The sequence below is a fragment of the Epinephelus lanceolatus genome, chromosome 12 (genome assembly GCF_041903045.1).
Source record: "Epinephelus lanceolatus isolate andai-2023 chromosome 12, ASM4190304v1, whole genome shotgun sequence".
Lineage (NCBI taxonomy): Eukaryota > Metazoa > Chordata > Actinopteri > Perciformes > Serranidae > Epinephelus > Epinephelus lanceolatus.
In genome coordinates, this window is record NC_135745.1 from 29,470,513 (window position 1) to 29,491,086 (window position 20,574).

Genomic DNA, 20,574 nt, shown 5'->3' on the forward strand with positions numbered 1-20,574 from the left:
CATTTAAAACTTGGATTTATGCTCCGACGTATTAATAGTTTTTCAAGCTGAAGCCGAGACTGAATCAGTGGGCTCTTCTAATTTTAATTTTATTTAATTTCAGTTAGTTTATTTGAATGCGCAGTTATGAGCCAGAAAATGTCCCCAATATATCACAATAAATCACCATTGGTGCATATGCTGGCCTTGGAGTTACTTACTGTTTCATGCTGTTATAAAGGCACAGAATAGTTTTGATCCAGGATTTGACTTCAGACACAATCACTACAGTTACAATATCATTTTAAAAAATGACATATATTATTGTATATTTTAGTTTGTATTTTCTCTTTAAAGTCTTAATTTCAATTATTGTAATACCAGTTTAGTTTACCAGCAAAAAAAACATGAAAAATACTAAACAATATAAACATAAAAACAGCAGATGTGTAAAACTTTAAGACATACAAAATAACAATGGCTATCAATGACATAAACAAAGACTGACTATGCCAAAAGTATAAATTATAGCCTATATCATATAATTTCAATAATAAGACCATTTACCTCCATATTCCTTCATACAGTTGTTCCCTCATAACTTAAATGCACCCTGCTCCTTTGTTTTTATATACTTCTTTCCTGTCTTGAATTCAGTCTCTGGCATAGTGCAAAATATCTCCACCATTTTATATTTGTCTGTTATTTATCTCTAGAGCATATTTCTTAAAACAGTTCAGTAGGTTCATTGTTGGCCTTGAGTTTATTACTGCCTGATAAAATTTTGCTGTGTAAGAAATGGCATATTTTTTGGGAATGTTATTTCGATTACTATTTTACACACACTTGTGAGTGTAAATAAATGAAGTGACCATGCTCTGTTACTGTCTTCATTCAGAATTACATGACAGTCTGACTCCAGCTGGGTGGACTCTACTGGCATGTCAGTATGGAGCGCCCCCGTGAGGCAGGTATGTGCAGTGCAGGGACTCCTCCCCTCCCGCTGCAGAGTTGGGAGCTCTCCCTTTCTGCGGCCAGCTCGCCTTGACAGCCAACACTGGCGCAGAGTCTCAGTGCAAACCTTTACCATATTTTTTCTGGCCTATAACGACAATTCATAATACACTTTTCTCACATCCTCTTCCGGAGACAAACGTTGGAGCGGCCTCGTCTAGAATGGGGAACCGAGACGATGAATACGATTTCTTGTTCAAAGGTAAAAAAAAAAAAAAAAAAAAAAAAAAAAGATGACTGCATTCCCCCTTTACACAAGCTCACACCGACACAGCTATGCTTTATATATTTCTTATTGTGTCGTTTTCGCTTTTCGGATATCTGTATTTCTTTAAGGTAACAGACTGATGTTTTGTCAGGAGCTGCCCGGATGATAATCGGGTGATGTTATTACAACATAGTGCTGTCATTGTAACATTACAACGCCTGCAGTTATATTTATAGGTATGGGATGCAACACCCTATCCGTGCTCTGCCTTTGTATTAAACTTTCATCAACTCGTAAAGCAGGATTGCTCGTCTGACTGAACAGTTTCCTTCTGTAATGAATGACAAAATGATGTTTTATTCCACCTCATGAGGTTGATTAAGGGCCTATTAGCCTCTGCCTCTCCTGATCAATAATCTTGCTCAGATTGTTTCTCAGCCTGCTCTGTGAATGCTGCGACTCATAACTTTGTGTATCTGTGTTATTGTGACTAGGCCTGGTCAGTTGAGTCAGATTTAAGCGGTGCCAGACTCAGGTCCATGTTTATCTTTGGTGCTCAGTTGGATCCAGAATGACTTCCTTTGATCGTGATATCAGCTCCTGTGGCACATTAACATCCTGGGCCTGTATAAGCCAAAGGGCCATTTAGATGTAACAAAGTATCCTCTGTGGGATGAATAGGGCATCTGCCGGAGGCGAGTGCTCTCCCTCTCTCTCCCTCTCCGTCTCCCTCCACCCGAGCCATCGTCTGTGTACCCGGCCGAAACAGGAAGGGCAAGGCGGCCTGAAACTGTCGATTCAGGTTTTGATGAAGCCTGTTATCAGCTTCCTGCAGCCCGTACCAGCGCGATGTCGACAGGGACAAAGTTCGGCTCTATTTCCTTTTGTCGAGGGAGAGCAGAAAACAAAAAGGCTCCACCTCTGCTGCTGTGCTGTGGACAGAAGCCCGGCTCAGCCCGGTCCACCAGCCTGATCAATCACGCTTCTCTCAACACAGCTTAACACAAGATGGCCTGTTAATAATCAGCCAATATTGTTAGTTTATACCGTGGATGCTAAGCTGTAGTTATTTAGACCCATAGCTGCTTCTCCACAGTCACCCAAAGATGTCATCAATATAAGTCCTTTATTTATACTCAGTGTTGATGTCATGAAAAGGACATACTTTTCCTCTTACCTACAATGCTGTTTATCAGTCTAGATTGTTTTTAGTGTCTAAACATATGTCTTAAAGCTTGTAAGGTAAAATCTTAAAGGGACATTCTGATGTAGACATCTTGGCAAAAAAAAGGAGCTATATTTAAAGGCATGGTTCAGCCCCCAAATCAAAAACACATATTTTCCCTCTTACCTGTAGTGCTATTTATATATCTAGATGGTTTTGGTGTGAGTTGCTGAGTGTTGGAGATATCAGCCTTACAGATGTCTGCCTTCTCTCAAATATAATGGAACTAGGTGGAACTCTGCTTGTGGTGCTCAAAGTGCCAAAACATTACAGCTGAAAAACTCAACGGCAATGTCTCTTTCCAGAAATTATGACCCGGTTACTCAAGAGAATCCATAGCCTTAGAGACAGGGTAAGGTGCTTGGACATCTGGAGGGAGCTCAGAGTAGAGCTGCTGCTCCTTCGCATCAAAAGGGGTCAGTTGAGGTGGTTCAGGCAACTGATCAGGATGCCTCCTGGGTGCCTCTCATTAGACGTGTTCTGGGCAAGTCCCACTAGTTGGAGGCCTTGGGGCAGATCCAGAACACACTGGAGGGATTACATGTCTCATCTGGCGTGGGAACATCTTGGGTTCCCCCATGAGGAGCTGGAAAGTGTTGCTGGGGAGAGGGATGTCTGGGGTGCTTTGCTTGGCCTTTTGCCCTGCATAAGCGGATACAAATGGATGGATAGATCCACAGACCTTGTTGTAAGCAGTTCAATATAGGAACCAATTTTCTTCTATCCAACTACACCCACCAACTATACCAACCTGCAGAAAGAAGCATGCATCTACTGCTAGCTCACCTAGCACCACTGAGCTAGCTAATGTTACAGCTCAGCTAAGGTGGACGCCATTAATGTTTCCATCCAAGAGTAGATGCACACTTCCTTTGGTGCAGTGATACAGTTTGCAGGTGTGGCTCTGTAAAGAGAAAATAGTTCCTACATCAAACTGCTCACAACAAGATCTGTGGATTACCTTAAGTAACCAGGTCATGATTTCCGGAAAGAGATCTTTGTATTGTGTTTTTCAAATTCAATTATTTGGCATCTTTGAGCACCACAAGCCGAGTGCCATCTTGTTCCATTATTTTGGAGAGAAGGCAGACATCTCTACAGCTGATATCTCCAACACTGAACAACAAACACCCAAACCATGCAGACTGATAAATAGCACTACAGGTAAGAGGAGAAATATGTGTATTTGATTTTGGGGTGAACAAGCTTGTTTCTTTTGCTAAGATGTCTAGATCAGAATGCTCCTTTAAGATTTTACCTTACAAGCTTGAAGACATGTTCAGACACTTAACATAAACTTAAAGTCTATCTAGATGGTAAAGTCTATCTAAGTATGGTCTCAACAGCAATATCTCTCTCCAGAAATCATGACTCGATTACTCCGATCATCCACAGACCTTGGGGTGAGCAGTCTCATGTAAGAACTATTTTCTCACACCCGCTAACCGCATCATTGCCCAGACGAAGCGTGCATCATCAGAAGATTTCAGCAGTCCATTTACTAAATATCAGAACCCTCAGGGTGTTTTGGTCAGGCTAAACTCCTGATCTGAAAGGTCAGGCATGTAGAGTCTACAGTAAAGATGGAGGGTGAACAGCAAAAACCCTCATTTGTTCATTTGAGCATATTCTGCTCAGTGAAAAACGATTCTGAACCCCCCCGTACACCATTATTTAGCCTTTTCCTTGCTCAGCAGAGAACCATCAGCAGCTAAAGCACCTCTTTATTTAGTGGATAATCCTTCAGGCGCTCCGAAGCTTTAATTCTTGTTTGGGTTATTTGATGGCATGAATAATAATCGTTCCTCTTAACGGTCTTTGGTGGTTGGCTACTAACAGACACAATTGTTTTTTTAAAAGCAGCCCTACCCTTTTGCTTTATGTGAGTGGTTCTTGACAGTGACACCCAAAACAGGCTGGATAACAGTTCAACTATAAGAATGGTCTTTTATAAGGTTAATCACAGTCAGACAAAACCTACAGTAAGAAAAAGGATAGTCAGTATCAGACACACAGTTCATTGTAGCATATTGTTCAATACAATATACATGAATGATAAAACAATTGGTTGCATAGTTTGTCTGTTAAAGGGACAGTCCACCCCAGAATCAAAAACACATATTTCCCTCTTACCTGTAGTGCTATTTATCAGTCTGGATTGATTTGGTGTGAGTTGCTGAGTGTTGGAGATATCAGCTGTAGAGATGTCTGCCTTTTCTCCAATGTAATTGTACAAGATGGCACTCGGCTTGTGGTGCTCAAAGTGCCAAACAAATACATTTGAAAAACTCAACAGCAATGCCTCTTTCCAGAAATCATGACCCAGTTACTCAAGGCAATCCACAGACCTTGTTGTGAGCAGTTTCATGCAGGAACTATTGTCTTTCTACCAAACTACACCCGCCAAACATATCACCGTGCAGAAGGAAGAGTGCATCTACTGCTAGCTCACCTAGCACCACTGAGCTAGGTAACGTTACAGCTCAGCCATGGAGGATGCCATTAATGTTTTCCACACATACTGTCACTAGTCTCTCATCCATGAGTACATGCACACTTCCTCCTGCACGGTGATACAGTTGGTGGATGAGCAGTAAATGCACTCTTCCTTCTATACTGTGGTACAGTTTGCAGGTGTAGAGAAAATAGTTCCTACAAGAATCATAACAAGGTCTGTGGATTATCTTGAGTAACTGAGTCATGATTTCTGGAAAGAGACATTGCTATTTTTGTATTTTTTTGGCACTTTGAGCACCACCAGCCGAGTGCCATTTAGTTCCATTATATTAGAGAGGAGGCAGACATCTCTGCAGCCGATATCTCCAACACTCTTCAACTAACACCAAAACAATCTAGATTATAAATAGCACTACAGGTAACAGGAAAAAAATATATTTTTGATTTTGGGCCGAACTGTCCCTTTAAACAATGCTGTGCTGTAGCTGCTTTGTCACTGTGTCACATGCTGGTGCTGGTGACATACTACTTGAAATAGGAACAAACTAATTTCTTTAATTTTCAAGACTCCTACAATAAATTTAAAATGAGAGACACATTCTGAAGCACTATGGAGTTGTAACACGAACATTCTGTGTTGACTCAAGCCTCGTGTTTTGTAATTTGTTACACTTCTGCTGTACTGTAGAAGTCTGTGTTTTTCATGTCCCATAAATCACACACACACATACGAAGCCCCTGAGTTCTGTTGAAACCAGCATTTAGCAGCGCTGCTTTATGCAATATCAACATTTCTTGGATCTATTAATATATATAGCCCCTACCTCTCTCAGCACACATTCTGTATACTAACACACTTTTATCATCTTTTCCCTCTCCCCTCCTCTTTCTCTCTCCACAGTTGTGTTGATCGGGGACTCGGGCGTCGGGAAGAGCAACCTGCTCTCTCGGTTCACACGAAATGAGTTCAACCTAGAGAGTAAGAGCACCATTGGGGTGGAGTTCGCCACGCGCAGCATTCAGGTGGACGGCAAGACGATAAAGGCTCAGATCTGGGATACAGCAGGACAGGAGCGCTACAGAGCCATCACCTCGGCGTGAGTCCATGTCTGTTTGCTGCAGATAGTCCCACCTCAGTGTGGGGAAGTACTTCAGCAGTGCATTCACAAGTGACACTCTATCATTCAGACTGCATCTCTTAAAATGAGACAGATTTTTGGATACGTTCTGCAACATTTACTTAAAGAGGTAGATGGCTTTTTGATTTATGGTTATAGGGACTTTGCAACAAGACTTGAGCTAGTGGGTTTAGTCGTCTGGAGTTAGACACAGAACCCCAGGCAGCTCTCTTGATGCCCTAGATACCGACAGTAAGTGCATCTGATAAAGGTCGAACATGTAAAATGTAAATCCAGAATATCATCGACCAAAAGTTCACTTCAACCTTCCACTCAAAAATGTGCTTTCCTATGTTTTTGAGATCCTAACATGTCTGACCTTGACTGCACGGAATTGTGTCTGTGCAAAGTTTGTCACTAGAGAGGTGTTCACATTCCTCTGCTGAAAGAGGTGATGTCTGTGCACTTCCCCAAAATCTGAGATTCAACCGTACATCAGGCAAGCTAGATTAGATAGGTCACCAATAGGGAAGCCAATTGCTGTCTAATACAGGAAACATATGTCGACAGAGGAACAGACTTCAGCACAACACCGGCAAAGAAACCTGAAACCTCCAGCACAGAGCGACTTGGTAGTACAGAAAGCAGAGTTAGCATTAGCATAGTACATCAAACATGGTAGACTGTGTAGTTTTGGGATGTTAATCGAACTAATGTGAACACACTGTAACATTTTAGCAGATACTATTGTGTATATATCACAGCCATTAACGCTGTGTCAGCCACTGCCAGTTACAAGCTAACAAACAAACAACATAAACAAATAAAAGATGCTAACTAAACTTGCCATTCTGATATGCCTGCTAGTCACCAATTTTGGTGCACAGCAAACTCAGAGTCATCTGAGTTTGCATCTGACTGGAGCTCAACAAGTGTGGCTGAATCTCTCCAATGTTCCTCTAATTCTAATGTTAGCCATCTTGATGCACACTGCTGTCTCACCAGTCAACGTAGCTGGTGTGGCATAGCCAGACCTATACCATACTTTGTTTTAGCGCTGGAGTCGTGCCAATGCTCCAGAAAGCACAAAGTGAAACCTACTGCAGCAGCACTGGTGGGTGGGGTGGAGGCCAGATCCAGAATTTTTCAATGAGGGAGAATGAGTGGGTTGAGAAAACCATGTTAAATAAAATATTAATCATAGCAGCATAGTTTTACATATGTTAAAACATGTCTGCAGGCAGACTTTAAATAAAGTAGAATGTGAGTTCATTTCAAGTGAAAATCTCATTACAGGTTTAAAAATGTATACTGGCTGAATGAGACTCGGGGACCGTAGTTGTAATAAAGATCAATTTAAATCTAACAGTGTTTAGTAAAGTAGAGAGAAAGCAGCTTGTACTAACTACTGTATATTCTGGATTAGTCTGTGTACAAGCAACAGAAAGATATTGGTCTCAAAAAACACATTCCTCCGAACTGAACACCAAAGAATGATTTTAAAGACCAAACCTTTTTATGAACCTACAAACATATTTGTAATCCCTAGTGTTACGTGTTGTAACTGATGTGTGTCTGGTCCTGTTACAGATACTACAGAGGAGCAGTGGGGGCCCTCTTAGTGTATGACATAGCCAAACACCTCACCTATGAGAATGTGGAGCGCTGGCTGAAGGAGCTGAGGGACCATGCTGACAACAACATCGTCATCATGCTGGTTGGCAACAAGAGCGACCTGCGCCACCTCAGGGCCGTGCCTACAGATGAGGCCCGGGCCTTTGCAGGTACTGGAACTTTAAAAAGACACAGGAAAGGCTAAATATTGGTGTGCAGGGGGGCATTATATAGATTTTGTTTTTTAAGTTATAGACATTTGTATATTGTGTATAGTTCTTGAAGATATTTGATGTTTATTTTTGTCATATCTTCTTTCCAAATTTAATTTTTTAAATTGTTCCAGTATTGAGCAAGAGGGCTGACGCTAGAGGCCACAAAACAGGCTGCAGTGTGACCTGTCAGGGCATGTTCACACTGCCAATGTACGTCCACTAAGTGTTTGTCACTGACAGGCTCAGGTTATTATAGTAAATGTCAGACACCATTATGAAGAGCATTCCCACAGATAGAGACCTCTTTGTTAGAAACGAAGATCCTTTTTGTTTAACCAGAATGCCATAGTGTATAGAGCCAGCTATTTTCACATCTAACTGGGTGAATTAAGGGTTAATTTTAACCAAACCAATGTGTTATTGTTGCAACAGTGGAAGGAGGGATTGAGACTTTTTTTTAGTTCATTTTAGTTTGATTTTCTCGACTCTGAATAAAGTGTGATTTATGATGATAATATTACTCTTTATTTAAATGGAGTCTGGTGGGTTTGGCAATGGCGATTTCGGGTCTGTTTCTTATTAGATAAAAAGATCTTACTGTTAAACAAAAAGGTTTATCTCTGCAGGGATCCTTTCCATTGTCACACGTTCATAATACCAACCTGAGCCTGTCAGTGGCAAAACCAAGCACTTTCAGTAGACGTAAATTGACGGTGTTGCAGCCTGTTTTGCTGCTGCCAGCTGCAGTGCTCTAAATTTAAAGAACTGTTGTCTCCATTTGCCACTCAGACACAAAAACTTGACTAAATAGGGTCCAGGTCGAAAAATACCAAAGACAATCTTAAACTGTGTCTCTTGTTTTTCTGAGTATGATGAGAAAAGAACATATAGAAGAAGTAATATACTCAGTTCTCCTGTTGCCTTTTCTGATATCAACTTATTTCACTGCAAGCTTCTGTTGCTGTTAAATGAACGTTTTCTTTCTTCTCCCTCAGAGAAGAACAATCTGTCATTCATAGAAACGTCAGCCTTGGACTCAACAAATGTTGAAGAAGCCTTCAAGAATATCCTTACAGGTACGCATGTGAAGAGAGGTGGGATGTCAGAGCCGCGCTGTTGATATTGTACTTGAATTATAAGAAATGAAAGTACTGTTAAATTGTCAACTTAACTTCTCGTACTCCAATTATTCCTGAACCCTGGTTGATCAACACACCATTATTATATAATTCTGAGATGAATCTGTGCCCTTAAACTGTGTTAAGTTTTTACATTACAAGCTTTAAGACGTGTTCAGACACTAAACATCAACTTAAAGTCTGTTATACACGTAGCTGCTGATATTAACAGAGATCAACTATTTGCAGCTGCAAAAAAGGTCATGTCATAACTTAACTCTTGAACTATACTTGTGTAACTTCCTCTTACTGTGAGAGGTTTTTCTGATCTGTCTGCAAAATCTAAACTGAAGTATCAACAAATACCTCATCACTACTTTCACCCCTGAGTTCCAGTATCAGCACCCAAAACAACGAAAGACTTTAGGAGGACAAAGGCTGATGTGGTTCTTCTCCATCTTTTCAAAAACAGAAATCTACCGCATCGTCTCGCAGAAACAGATTGCCGAGCGGTCTGCCCATGACGAGTCCCCAGGAAACAACGTGGTGGACATCAGCGTGCCACCCACCACGGACGGCCAGAGGGGGAGCAAACTGCAGTGCTGTCAGAACCTGTAACCCATGGCAACCGTCCCTCCTCACCTGGGTCGATTATTAATTGAAATCCGCAGTGTTGGTGTGCTTCCATCTGCCTGGGGTGCAATATTGTCTGAATCTGCACTTTTTGGATCAGTGGAGTCAGTTCCGTTTTGCCGCACACGATCAATTCCAGAATGAAGTGTTTGAATTGATTTCAAATTGTAATCTGACCCAGGCACAATCTGCTACATCCCAGTGCAAAAACAGGACTGATGGTACCGCCTACTGTACGTAGCTGCCACAGTTACCCATGATAGCGTAGCAGAATAGCTTTGCCTGAGACCTTGTAAGCCTAGACATCTCCCTGGTAGACGGTTATTGCCACATGTTGGAGGCCTGCCTGTTTCAGTCGTACCAGCAGTCCTGTTTTTGGGCTTTCCTCTTCCTCGTTCAGTCATCATCTCAAAAGTGGTTGTGACGCTGCTGATGCTTTTTTCATTTTGTGTAAAATATATTCTTTTTTTTTTTTTTTGTTTTGTTTTGATTTTGATAGCTTGTCCGCTCACATACATTATATTAATGCCATGAAATTAAATTTTACAATATTATGTTGCTGAGTCTGCTTTTTTTCTCTTGGTCTTATTTTAGCAGCACTTACACAAAATGACATACTTTACCTGCACAGTGACGCCAGGACCATTGTTGATAAGCTTTTTACTGTTGTTTCGGGTCAAGTTAAAGTTAGTTTGATCTACTTTAACACAAATCATTTTATCACTTCAGGTCCCACTGTAGAGGTCAGGGTCACAAGATAACTTTGGGGAGTTTTGAGATGATTAATATGGAGCCCCTAAAGCCTGTAAAGTTTATCTTGTGCATACAAGATAATAACTTGGTCCCATAAGATAATTAACTTGTGTGCACAAAATAAAAAATATCACCTTTCAAGACTTTAGGGGCTCTCAAGATTAATGGGGCAGGAAAAGAAAAACAAGCTGTGCTACACAGGAATCACAGAATCTCATCTCTTTATAGTGGATTTAATGAAACTATCTAAGAAGCTCATTTTTTGGTGGAGTTGGTAACAACTCACCTCAAACCTGTCGGACGCTGTTTATAAAGTGTCGCAAGCCAAAAAAGGATGGGTACAACCATTGTAAGTATTGTATTTTATACATTTACATGTGTTCTGTAACATCTTGATTTGAAAAACAACTATTGTTGTAGTAAGTTTTAGCACACTTTCCCTCTGAAATGTAGTGGAGAAGAAGTATAATATAGATACGATGGCAGTACTTAAGTTAGGTACAAGTACCTGAAATTGTACTTAATACAGTACTTGAGTAAATGCCATATTGTTAGTATAGATTAATGGGGTAGGGAAAGCTAAAGGAAAGTGGTGCAGAGTGGAATCGTTACTCTTTTTGTGAAAAATTTAATAATTTGATCTCTTTAGGTCTCAAATGAAACCGCCAACTTAAAGAGGAAACTATTCTTTGGTGGAGGTGGTGACACGAACAGCGCTGTGGAGATAAATCTCGCAATGTGAGACTCAGCTAGTATCAACTCTTTACAAGACCCCAACTAGATACAACTTTTTTGTAAGATGTTGCAAACCAAAAATAATGGGCACCAACAATGTATTAGCAATGTTTTGTACTTTATGAACTTAGATGTTTTATGTTAATTCTTAAACTTTAAGGGAACAATTGTTGTAAAATAAAGTATAGTGCACTTTCCCTCAAGAAATGTAGTGGAGTAGAAGGATAAAATAGATTGAAATCGCAGTACTTAAGTGAAGTACAAGTATCTGAAATTGTACTTAATGCAGTTACTGTACTTGAGTCTTGAATCGTATACTTTTTCGCTTTACTTTTAGTAGGTACTGCAGCTGCCCTTAAAAAGTACGTACTGTTGCATGCAGTATGCACAGAATCAGGACATACTACTTTCTCATAACATTAAGCCTTGAACTGCGACCATATAATTTTTATCTGTTACCTTGGAGGTAAAACAAACACCACTTACAGAGTTCGCCAGAGACGGAGATAAACCCAGAGAGCTCTGTTGTTGTTACTCCACAGTGTATGAAGTTTGACTTCAAAGTTATAACTGCATAGACTGTAGATTGCAACACTGCAGTTCTCTGTCAGTTATTTTTGTAGTTATATCCTATTGTTGTTTGTAATATTTATGATTATTTAGTTCACTTAAACAATCAATATTCCTTTTGTTACTATTTGACTGGTCATCAGTTACTTGAATGCGCTATCTTCTGTCATTGCAACTTCTGACAGCTGTCAATCTGTCATCTGTTTGTGGCTCAGTCAATGTGACCTATCCACTGCGCAGAGGATTGTGGGTCAGAATAGCTAGTAAAGCATGTTGGTTTGCATACTGCAAAAATCAGATGTAGTAGGACATCCTGGTATTTTTGGAATACTGCATTTGACATACTATGTATTGGGACTTACATCAATCTTTTTCTGGTGCACTATTAAGTATGGTAGTATGGGTACTGGAACACACAGCGTGGTATCCTTAAAACAATGAACGACAGAGATCTCCCAGCACAAAAATATTGAATTGGAAAGCATGAGTATGGAGTATCGGGGCCTCCACAGTGATTGATCATTAGATATACTGCCCAACACTACATAAAAATTATTAGAAGCAGAAATACCTTAAAAAGTTCTTATGCAACATTGTCAGGTACTGCTTGTAAACATGCCCGCCAGTGAAAAGGAAAGTAAAAGCCAAACCCACACTGACTTTCATTTGGTGTTTTGCCTCGCTTTGCATTTTTTTAGTGCTGTGTCTCTTGGATGCCTGCTGCTTACGGTTTGGCAACTGGTCGACCTTTTTACAAAACCCTGACCTCACCTGAGTGCTGTGGGGGAACACACCTATAAATGTCCTGAACACAGAAAATACAGGCAGAATCTGCAGTTAAATACACCGCCACATGCTAACAGTGGGTCATAAGTGATGACTGAGAGGGATTACTTCTGTATGCGTCTATACATTGTGTTGTAGGAAAATCCTGCACAGTATACCTTTAATACAGTATTTGAGTGAATGTCATGTTTGTAGTGTTCACTGTACCGTCCTAGAAACAATGACTGCAGGTCTTCCGGCAAAATAATATCAGATAGGAAAACATGATTATTAAATCTCAGGGCCCCCGCAGTGATTGAAGCAGAAATGACTAAAACCAACAGACAAATCACATTTCACACTGATTTAGTCCAGGAGTCCCTCGTGTTTTATTGCACAATAACCCAACTTTCCGGGGGATGCAGCAGGAAGACTACAATAACACAGAATACTTTGTAAAGCATATGCTGCGTACACTGATTGACATCTCAAAACACATTTTGCTTTTGCACCTTAACGGAGTACCAGCCTGCTCTGGTACATCTGTTTTCATATAGGACAAAAGTCTGTAGTCTCACTATTCTGAACACTGTATGTCTTCTATTTGCATCTCTTGTGATGTAGGACGTAACTACTGGTCGTTGCTAGGCAGCTCAATCAATGAATGGTGCATTTACACGTGGAGCAGGGCTGTTTGCTAATGCACTTTTATGATAATAGTAGAGACATTAGCCAATTAGAATGTAAACACTTTTCCACACCTTTAATACTGTTGCCTTGTGTGTTACTGCGCTGCCGTTTAACGGCTTCAGTCAATGTTGCTTTGTATTCTACAATCTTCACTGACCCCGTGACAAGTGTGGTACATATGTGACGCCTTACCTGTTGTCTAAACAGGAATTTGATTTTCATTGTTCAGACAGCAACGATAAAGCTTCACCAGGAAACTTCAGAGGGGTTCAGATTGTAAATATCAACGTTGGTGTGAGCGACTGTCACTCTACTTGTCAAGAAAGAATATTCACAGATAGACTTAGTCAATCATGTTTTTCGGTTATTATCCTCTGCTGGGCTATTGGCTGCCCATTGTTCAGAAACGACTAAATACATTGTGAAGGGGCATGGGGGAATTATAGGTAGTGAATATGTTTCATAGTATACTGTAGTAGCATGCTGAATCAGTTATATCCTGCTACATTAGCTTGTGTCTTAGTATTTCATAAGTTTGTGTCACGGACGTTCAGTTGGGCTGGTTAGTCCATCATCCATGTGTTCAGTCGTTCAAATCCCAGCACTGGCTGTCCGGTGACAACTCTGTGGTTCAACATCGACTATGACTCCGGAATGAGTTCTTCCCAAAAACCACTTTTGTGGTCGGCCAATACCGTAGTAGTTTACATCAAGTGCTTCAATAAAACAAAAGAGGAGGGGAAAGTAGCTCTCCCCTCTCAGAATGGTCCTTATGAAGTGCAAAAGTTTATTAATATGATTAATCTTGTTTTTAGAGAGTGCTTCAGTGGGCGTTATATTTAAATATTCCTCTTGCCACCGCTCTGCACTCATACGATGGTCTCGTCAGTCATTTTCTTGGTCGACTTGGTCGGCACAGAACGCTGGGTGGTGTGCGCCCCTTTCATGTCAGGCATGAGCAGGCGCACTTTCTGATTGGTCCTCCTCCACTCCGAGTACAACTGACAGTGATACCGGAATGACACCTGAGATTGAATGGGAGAAAAGCGGGAGGGGGGTGACACAGGCGGTGACAAGGGAGGGAAAGACAGACGTCAATAACACTGACACCGAGATATTTGAGACAGAGTAGTATGTCTGCAGAACGAGAACGATATGCTGACTGAAGCTGTGACTGCTACTCAAGCTGCGAGCAAAAGAGCTAATCTTTCACAATTTGACATTTCTGATGATTCTTTCCCTGAGGATTAAAGGGTTATGTTTCTGAGGAAAGTTTCATGATACAACCTATTTTTAAAAGTATATGCTCCAGTTACGTCCAGTTAAGGAAAAGAGCAGAGTAAAAGACAGCTTATTCTTACTCTTCTCAATGAGATCAGCATGTATGTGCCTGCATGAACCACCTGGCCAACTGTCAAACAAATGAGAGCTCTGCGCCAGAGATTATCAAGTTGCACATGCCCTCGCGTCTATCTGTCCTGACTGTGTTCAAGTGCTTTTCAAGGTCATACTGGGACCAGAAAACAGTCACATAATCCCAACAATAATCAACAGCAGAGCATAGATCTGTTGGATCTGTGGGTGTGGTTGTCTTTGTATTGTGTCTGTGTGCCAGTTCGCTTTTGTTTTTTCAAATCTATGTGGGACACTGAAAAAATAACTACTAGAACCGGCTTGTGGGTGTGAAGATGCCAGAGACAAAAAAAAAACAAACATTGATTTTGTGCCAGCAGCTCAACACAAGTACATAAAACTTCATAAACATTTTTATTCGCAGTTAATGTTTTTCAACCTGGACTCTATTTTTCCATGTTTCTGTGTTTAAGTGACTCATAGGAACAAGAATTTTTGAAACTAGTCCAGTACTGAAAGAATTCAGAATTCAGACAGGCTACAGCATAACGTCTTGGGGCAGGTGCACCCCTTCACCTTACGTACACTAAAAGTGCCTGTTTTTACCACTAACAGACTCCGACTGTTATTATGAGTGTCTTACAATCTTACAGAAACAACCCTACAGAAAAATGTAACTTTTTTCCACACCTTTTGCTTGTTCTGCCTGTTTTCGCCCAAGTCTTGCTAACAAGTCTTGAATCTCATGAGAGGTGACTTGTTGCAGGACGAAAATGGTGGACATGTGGGTGAGGGTTGGAGAGAGAGTGGTGGTGGTAATAGTTTATAGTGTTGGGCGTACAGAAAGTGTACCGTACTCTTAGGGGTGGGAATCACCAGAGGATCCACAATACTATATTATCACAATTCTCAATTTTAAATATGTTGTGATATGCTGAGTATTGTGATAAAATATATTGTGATATATTGCGATTTATTACCTTTTTTCCAACTGTTGATTAGGTTCCCATAGGAAAACTTTATCAACATCTGTTTTATCTAATAAGATAAAGTTTCCAGACTGTTCATCTCACTTCAGACAATTTTTTGCAGCAGCAAAATGTATCTAGTGGCCTGAAAAAGCAATTGATTATACTACTTCAGTAGGCTACCTTAAGTTTAATTTGTATTTGTCATTTTAATAATTTATATAATAAAAAAATATATACTTGGCTGTGTGAGGATATGATATTGCAACACAAAAATATCGTGATACCATGCTGTATCGATTTTTCACACCTGAAAATATGATGGCTCTATACCTGCTAAAATAACTGTTTATTTATATGGAGTCTGGTGGCTTTGGTGACAGGGATTTGGGGGCTGTTTCAGGTGAAACTAAAAGGATTTTAGTCTTTAATGAAAAGGTCTATCTCTGAGGGGATCCTTTTGATGATGGTTTCAGACACTGAGAAAAACAATCTGAGCCTGTCAGTGGCAAAAACAAGCAGGTATTATGGACGTTAAATGACGGACCGCACCTGAAAATATGATGGCTCTATACACGCTAAAATAACTGTTTATTTACATGGAGTCTGGTGGCTTTGATGATTGTGATTTGGGGCTGTTTCAGGTGAAACTAAAAGGATTTTACTCTTTAATGAAAAGGTCTATCTCTGAGGGGATCCTTTTGATAATGGTTTCAGACACTTAGAAAAACAATCTGAGTCCAATCTGACAAAAACAAGTGCTTTCAACGGATATTAACTGACATTGTCGCCTGTTACACTGCTGCCAGCTGCTGCCCTCTTGCTCAATACTGGACAAATTTAAAAAAAACTGTTGTTTCCATTTGTCACTTAGTCACAAAAACATGATAAAATAGGGGCCGCTTTATCGTCCTGCTTTAAGTAAAGCATTAATTACCAGTGTCCAGAGGATGTAGATAGTGAAGAGAGCGATGGTGAGGGCGATGAGGCCAACGGCCTCAAGTCTGCTCTTCAGTTGCAGGTGGTCCTGGGCTCCCCTCAGACACAGCCAGCCAGAGATGGCTGCCAGGGGTGTGATGAGAAGGAAGCAGGCCATGTCACACAGCAGCGTGCGCTTCTCACTGCGAGGGCCTGGGTCCTTCAGCCACTGAGCAAGAGCAACATGAAGAGTTAAGTTGGCTCAACTGAGAAAGAGCTCTCTACAGTATCACTGAAGTGTTAATTTAAAGGGTGTCTCTTAGTTAGCAATAACTATTTAAATGTTTAGTGTGAGTTTCTTTAACACGAATGAATTGATGCTATTGAAAACAAGTCTTGTGAATAGAAACCTCTTATTACAAGGTCGGGCAACCATATTATTATGAGCAAATCATCTCATATCCTGTTGATGCAACTAGTTGTTGGCACACACTCTACATGGCTTAAAATGACTCCAACAGACACATAAAATACTTAAAATTTCATTACAAGGCCTCCCCTGCCGTGAATGAATTAGTCTTTCTCATTTTGAAAACCAAAAACAGAAGGTCCTAAAAACTTTGTTCATTATAAAGCCTCTAACCTGTGTGAGTGGTTGTGGTCGTCGTTCAATAGTGAATTCTGTGTGACAGAGTTCACAGTAGCTGGTGTTGGAGGAAGACAGCCACTTCTCCAAGCAGCTCTTGTGCACTTTACCCAGCGTACCAGTACAGTCACAGGGTGAGAGCAGCGTCTCCCCTCCAGCTCCCTCATGACAAATCCGACACATGCCCACATCACTGCGGAGCGAAGTACAGAAGACAACAATGTGATGATTAATCACAGCACCATGTCATTACAGTGTGTTCATTAGGGCCCCCATATGAGTTCCTCCCTCTCTTACCTCTGCAAGCTCACCGCTTTGACAACAGTGGAGAGTGGGCGGCCATCTTTAGCCGTAACCTTGGCAATGTACTGAGCCTGCGCAGTAGAGTCAGACTCCTCCGAATCCTTGGAGGCATCAGATTCGGCGTTCCCAGAGTAATCACAAAGGGAGCCAGGTAGGTGGCAGCACCCTGACGAAGACATGGCTCAGCTGAGGGTGGCGAAGTTGATAGTGGAGGCGACTTAATAAGGAGGTCTGATCCAAAAGCCGACGTCTTGCTCCTCTTCTCTCCTCCTCTGTCCACCTACAGAGCAAATGCCTGGTGGATTATGAACAAGAGAGAAAGTATGGGTGACTTGAAATGACAACATAAATGCAACATGATGTCATCCTCACAAGCCTCTTGTAAGATTCCATGTAAGTCTTAGTGATGGCATGTTCACACAAGAGAGGATGAAGTCAGCTCAAGCTCTGGGTCTCAAAAAAGGTAGAAAATGTGTTTGCTGGAAATAAACAACACACGCAACCTTCAAAACGTCCCGAAACGAGACACAAAATCCTCCCTGATTACTGAACAAGTCCATCACTGTAGGCATGTTGTGAAGGCAAAGCTATGGCTTAGCCCCACAGAAAATTGAAACAAACAAAAAAAAGTATCACAGTTACTGAAAATGCCAAATATGTCCTGGTGCAGGCAGGGACAGGTGTAAACATGTATCAAGAACTTTTAAATTAGAGTGATGTCAGAAACATGACTGCATTTTATGATTAAATTATTTACTTAATAAAAGTAATCAAAGGTCTAGTGTGTCGAATTTAGGGGCATCTAGTAGTGAAGTTCCAGATTTTAACCAACTGTAACTTCTCCTGCATGACACCAAAGTATGTAAGACAGTAGTGTCCAAACTTTTTTAAATGGGGGTCAGATTAGATAATGTGAAAACACCTGGGGCCCAGCTGCTTCTCATACCTTATGGGTTATTAAAAGACAACAAAACATCACATTCAAGTGAGATAAACACAACTGTTTCGTCTTTCAGTAGAAAATTATTAAACTTTCCGCCACTTGCCCTTCCTGTAGACTTGACACTTCTTTGCTGTGGCCACAGCTGCTACCTAACAGGAAGTGTCTGCTGCTTGGCTGTTAACTGTCCCAACTTGGTGCATGTCTGCAAACTGTAGTGCTGCCATCATGATTAAAACATGCAAAGTAAACATGCGCCATGAGCCAATATTGTCGTGTTGTGTCACAGGCCATATATAGTATATTTTGAGAGACAAACAGTGGGCGTGGTGTATGACGACTACGGTGGCCAACACTAAAATGTGATTAATAAATAATAATAAAATGTATTTGATATAGCACCTTTCACAGAAATTAAAGTCACAAAGCTCTTCACAAGATGAAAGTCAAGAAATCCAAAAACGAAACATGCAATCAGTACAAACAAGGGCAATATAACAAATAAAACAAGGCAACAAAAATAAAGTAAAACATAACAAATACAGGCTACTGAGGCCCCAATACAGAAACATTCCAGCAAACAAGCACCGGTCAATTTAGGGTGGGACAAAGGCCATTTTGAAGAGATGGGTATTCAGATGTTTTTTTTTAAAAAACTTTCTAAAGTGACCACAAACAAAAAACCTATTGGTTTGTTTTCAGTCTGGAGCAGGGGGCAGCCAGTAGGTCCTGTTCTGAAGACCTAAGGGATCTACTGACAATATATGGATAGAGGAGATCACTAATGGACACAGGTGCCTGACCGTGGAAGGCTCCACTCAGTGTTTTAATTTTTCCATACTTGGCTAGGAATGGAAAAAAAAAACATAACATGGTGGACTCCGTTGGAGAGGACCCGCTCTGTATGTGGACATGAACGGCTCTTTCAAATGTAAAGTAAAGAAAACTTGTTTATATAGTGAGGACATATCTTATTTTTTAGGTGACTATATACAAATGAAAACATACTTCTGACTAATATGGCACATTTCTGCCAATATGCCCCACTAAATCCTACACACTGGACCTTTAATAGGTGAACAGGTTTCAGTAAAGAAGCATGATACAGAATACAGGATGTTGCTATGCAGAGAAAATCATGTTCACATGTGTTCATATGGTCGTACCAGGAAGAAACTGTGTACCCCTGCCAGACTAATGCTGTCACCAATATGCTCTTGAGCTTCCTTATGAAACAAGCACTTTAATAATGCTTAATTATTGAGGCATATTCGTGTATCTAAAGCCCCAGACGATGAAGCAAAAATAACCAAATCAATGCCATTGCGAATTAATGCATTGCTTTGTTATCATCATATTACACACCAAGATAGACAAACCTCAAACTGCCAGATTATGTAAGCACTGTTCCTCTACATTGTCAATTATAGTTGATGATTACCAGTTAAAAAATCGCATTAAATTGTACCCGATATGTTCATGTTTGATACAGTGTCGTTACTGTACAACCTCCAACAAAGGCTATACTCATCCCAGCACACAACAGCCCTGTTAAGCGGTTCAACAGCCGCCAGCCGACAGCCTGATATGTACCGCTGGTGAACAGAAAAGCAGGTAGACACGGTGAAAACAGATGTTAGCGTGAATTTACTCACCCGACGGCCTCCCTTTTCTCGCTTGGCCTTGGCCTTGGCCCTGCGTTAACCAGACACTAGCTAGCTAAGCTAACTGGGCAGCCCTAGCTACAAACTATGACATTGACATCTAACCGAAAGCCGATGATATGAGGGGATACGAGAGACGACCACACGCGCTGTATCCTCTCCATGGCTGGTGGCGTATTTCCCTCGGGTGATTTGGATCGAAACGGTGACAAGAGACGGCTCTCTCTGCCAGGATTACCAGACACAGCTAACGCGGCTAACAGGCTAGCAATGGGCAAGCCTACCTCGGCATCCCTCAGCTGTGCACTGGTCATGTGACACAATGCTGCCTTCATAGCCCTCAGTGATCCTTTTCCTCTTCTTGGCGTCTAATGGTGATGTTGTAATAACGTACACTTCATACACGCACCAGTCACCAAAAAAGTGGGAAATATGACCACTTGTGTGATAAGTTCCAGTAATTTTCTATTGGCAAATATGCTGTAACTAAAGTTAGTAAATATTCCAGTGAAAACTGCGGACGAGTAATTACTTAACTTGCCTCATGATTTTATTTACTCATCAACTCAAAGGCATGACATAACCCTAAAACAAAGCAGTCATAAAAACCACCTCTTCTGTGTTGTATTTTTCCACTATTCCAAACGTTACAGTAACACAGAAACCGTCTCCAACCGTTGCAACAGCA

General features: G+C 40.9%; 2 protein-coding genes across 2 annotated transcripts; one reads left to right on the plus strand and one right to left on the minus strand.

Moving 5' to 3' along the window:
- Positions 1 to 983: 983 nt before the first annotated feature.
- Positions 984 to 10,135, plus strand: LOC117271439 (ras-related protein Rab-11B). Its single transcript, XM_033649588.2, has 5 exons — positions 984 to 1,195; positions 5,785 to 5,980; positions 7,592 to 7,785; positions 8,826 to 8,906; positions 9,421 to 10,135. Exons 1-5 carry the CDS (start codon positions 1,156 to 1,158, stop codon positions 9,564 to 9,566), a joined length of 657 nt encoding a protein of 218 aa, XP_033505479.1. The 5' UTR covers positions 984 to 1,155; the 3' UTR covers positions 9,567 to 10,135.
- A 2,634-nt stretch (positions 10,136 to 12,769) lies between these two features.
- Positions 12,770 to 20,158, minus strand: LOC117271409 (E3 ubiquitin-protein ligase MARCHF2-like). Its single transcript, XM_033649540.2, has 5 exons — positions 19,878 to 20,158; positions 17,277 to 17,577; positions 16,977 to 17,172; positions 16,353 to 16,562; positions 12,770 to 14,119 (listed from the first exon to the last, which is right to left on the minus strand). Exons 2-5 carry the CDS (start codon positions 17,459 to 17,461, stop codon positions 13,964 to 13,966), a joined length of 747 nt encoding a protein of 248 aa, XP_033505431.1. The 5' UTR covers positions 17,462 to 17,577; positions 19,878 to 20,158; the 3' UTR covers positions 12,770 to 13,963.
- Positions 20,159 to 20,574: the final 416 nt, after the last annotated feature.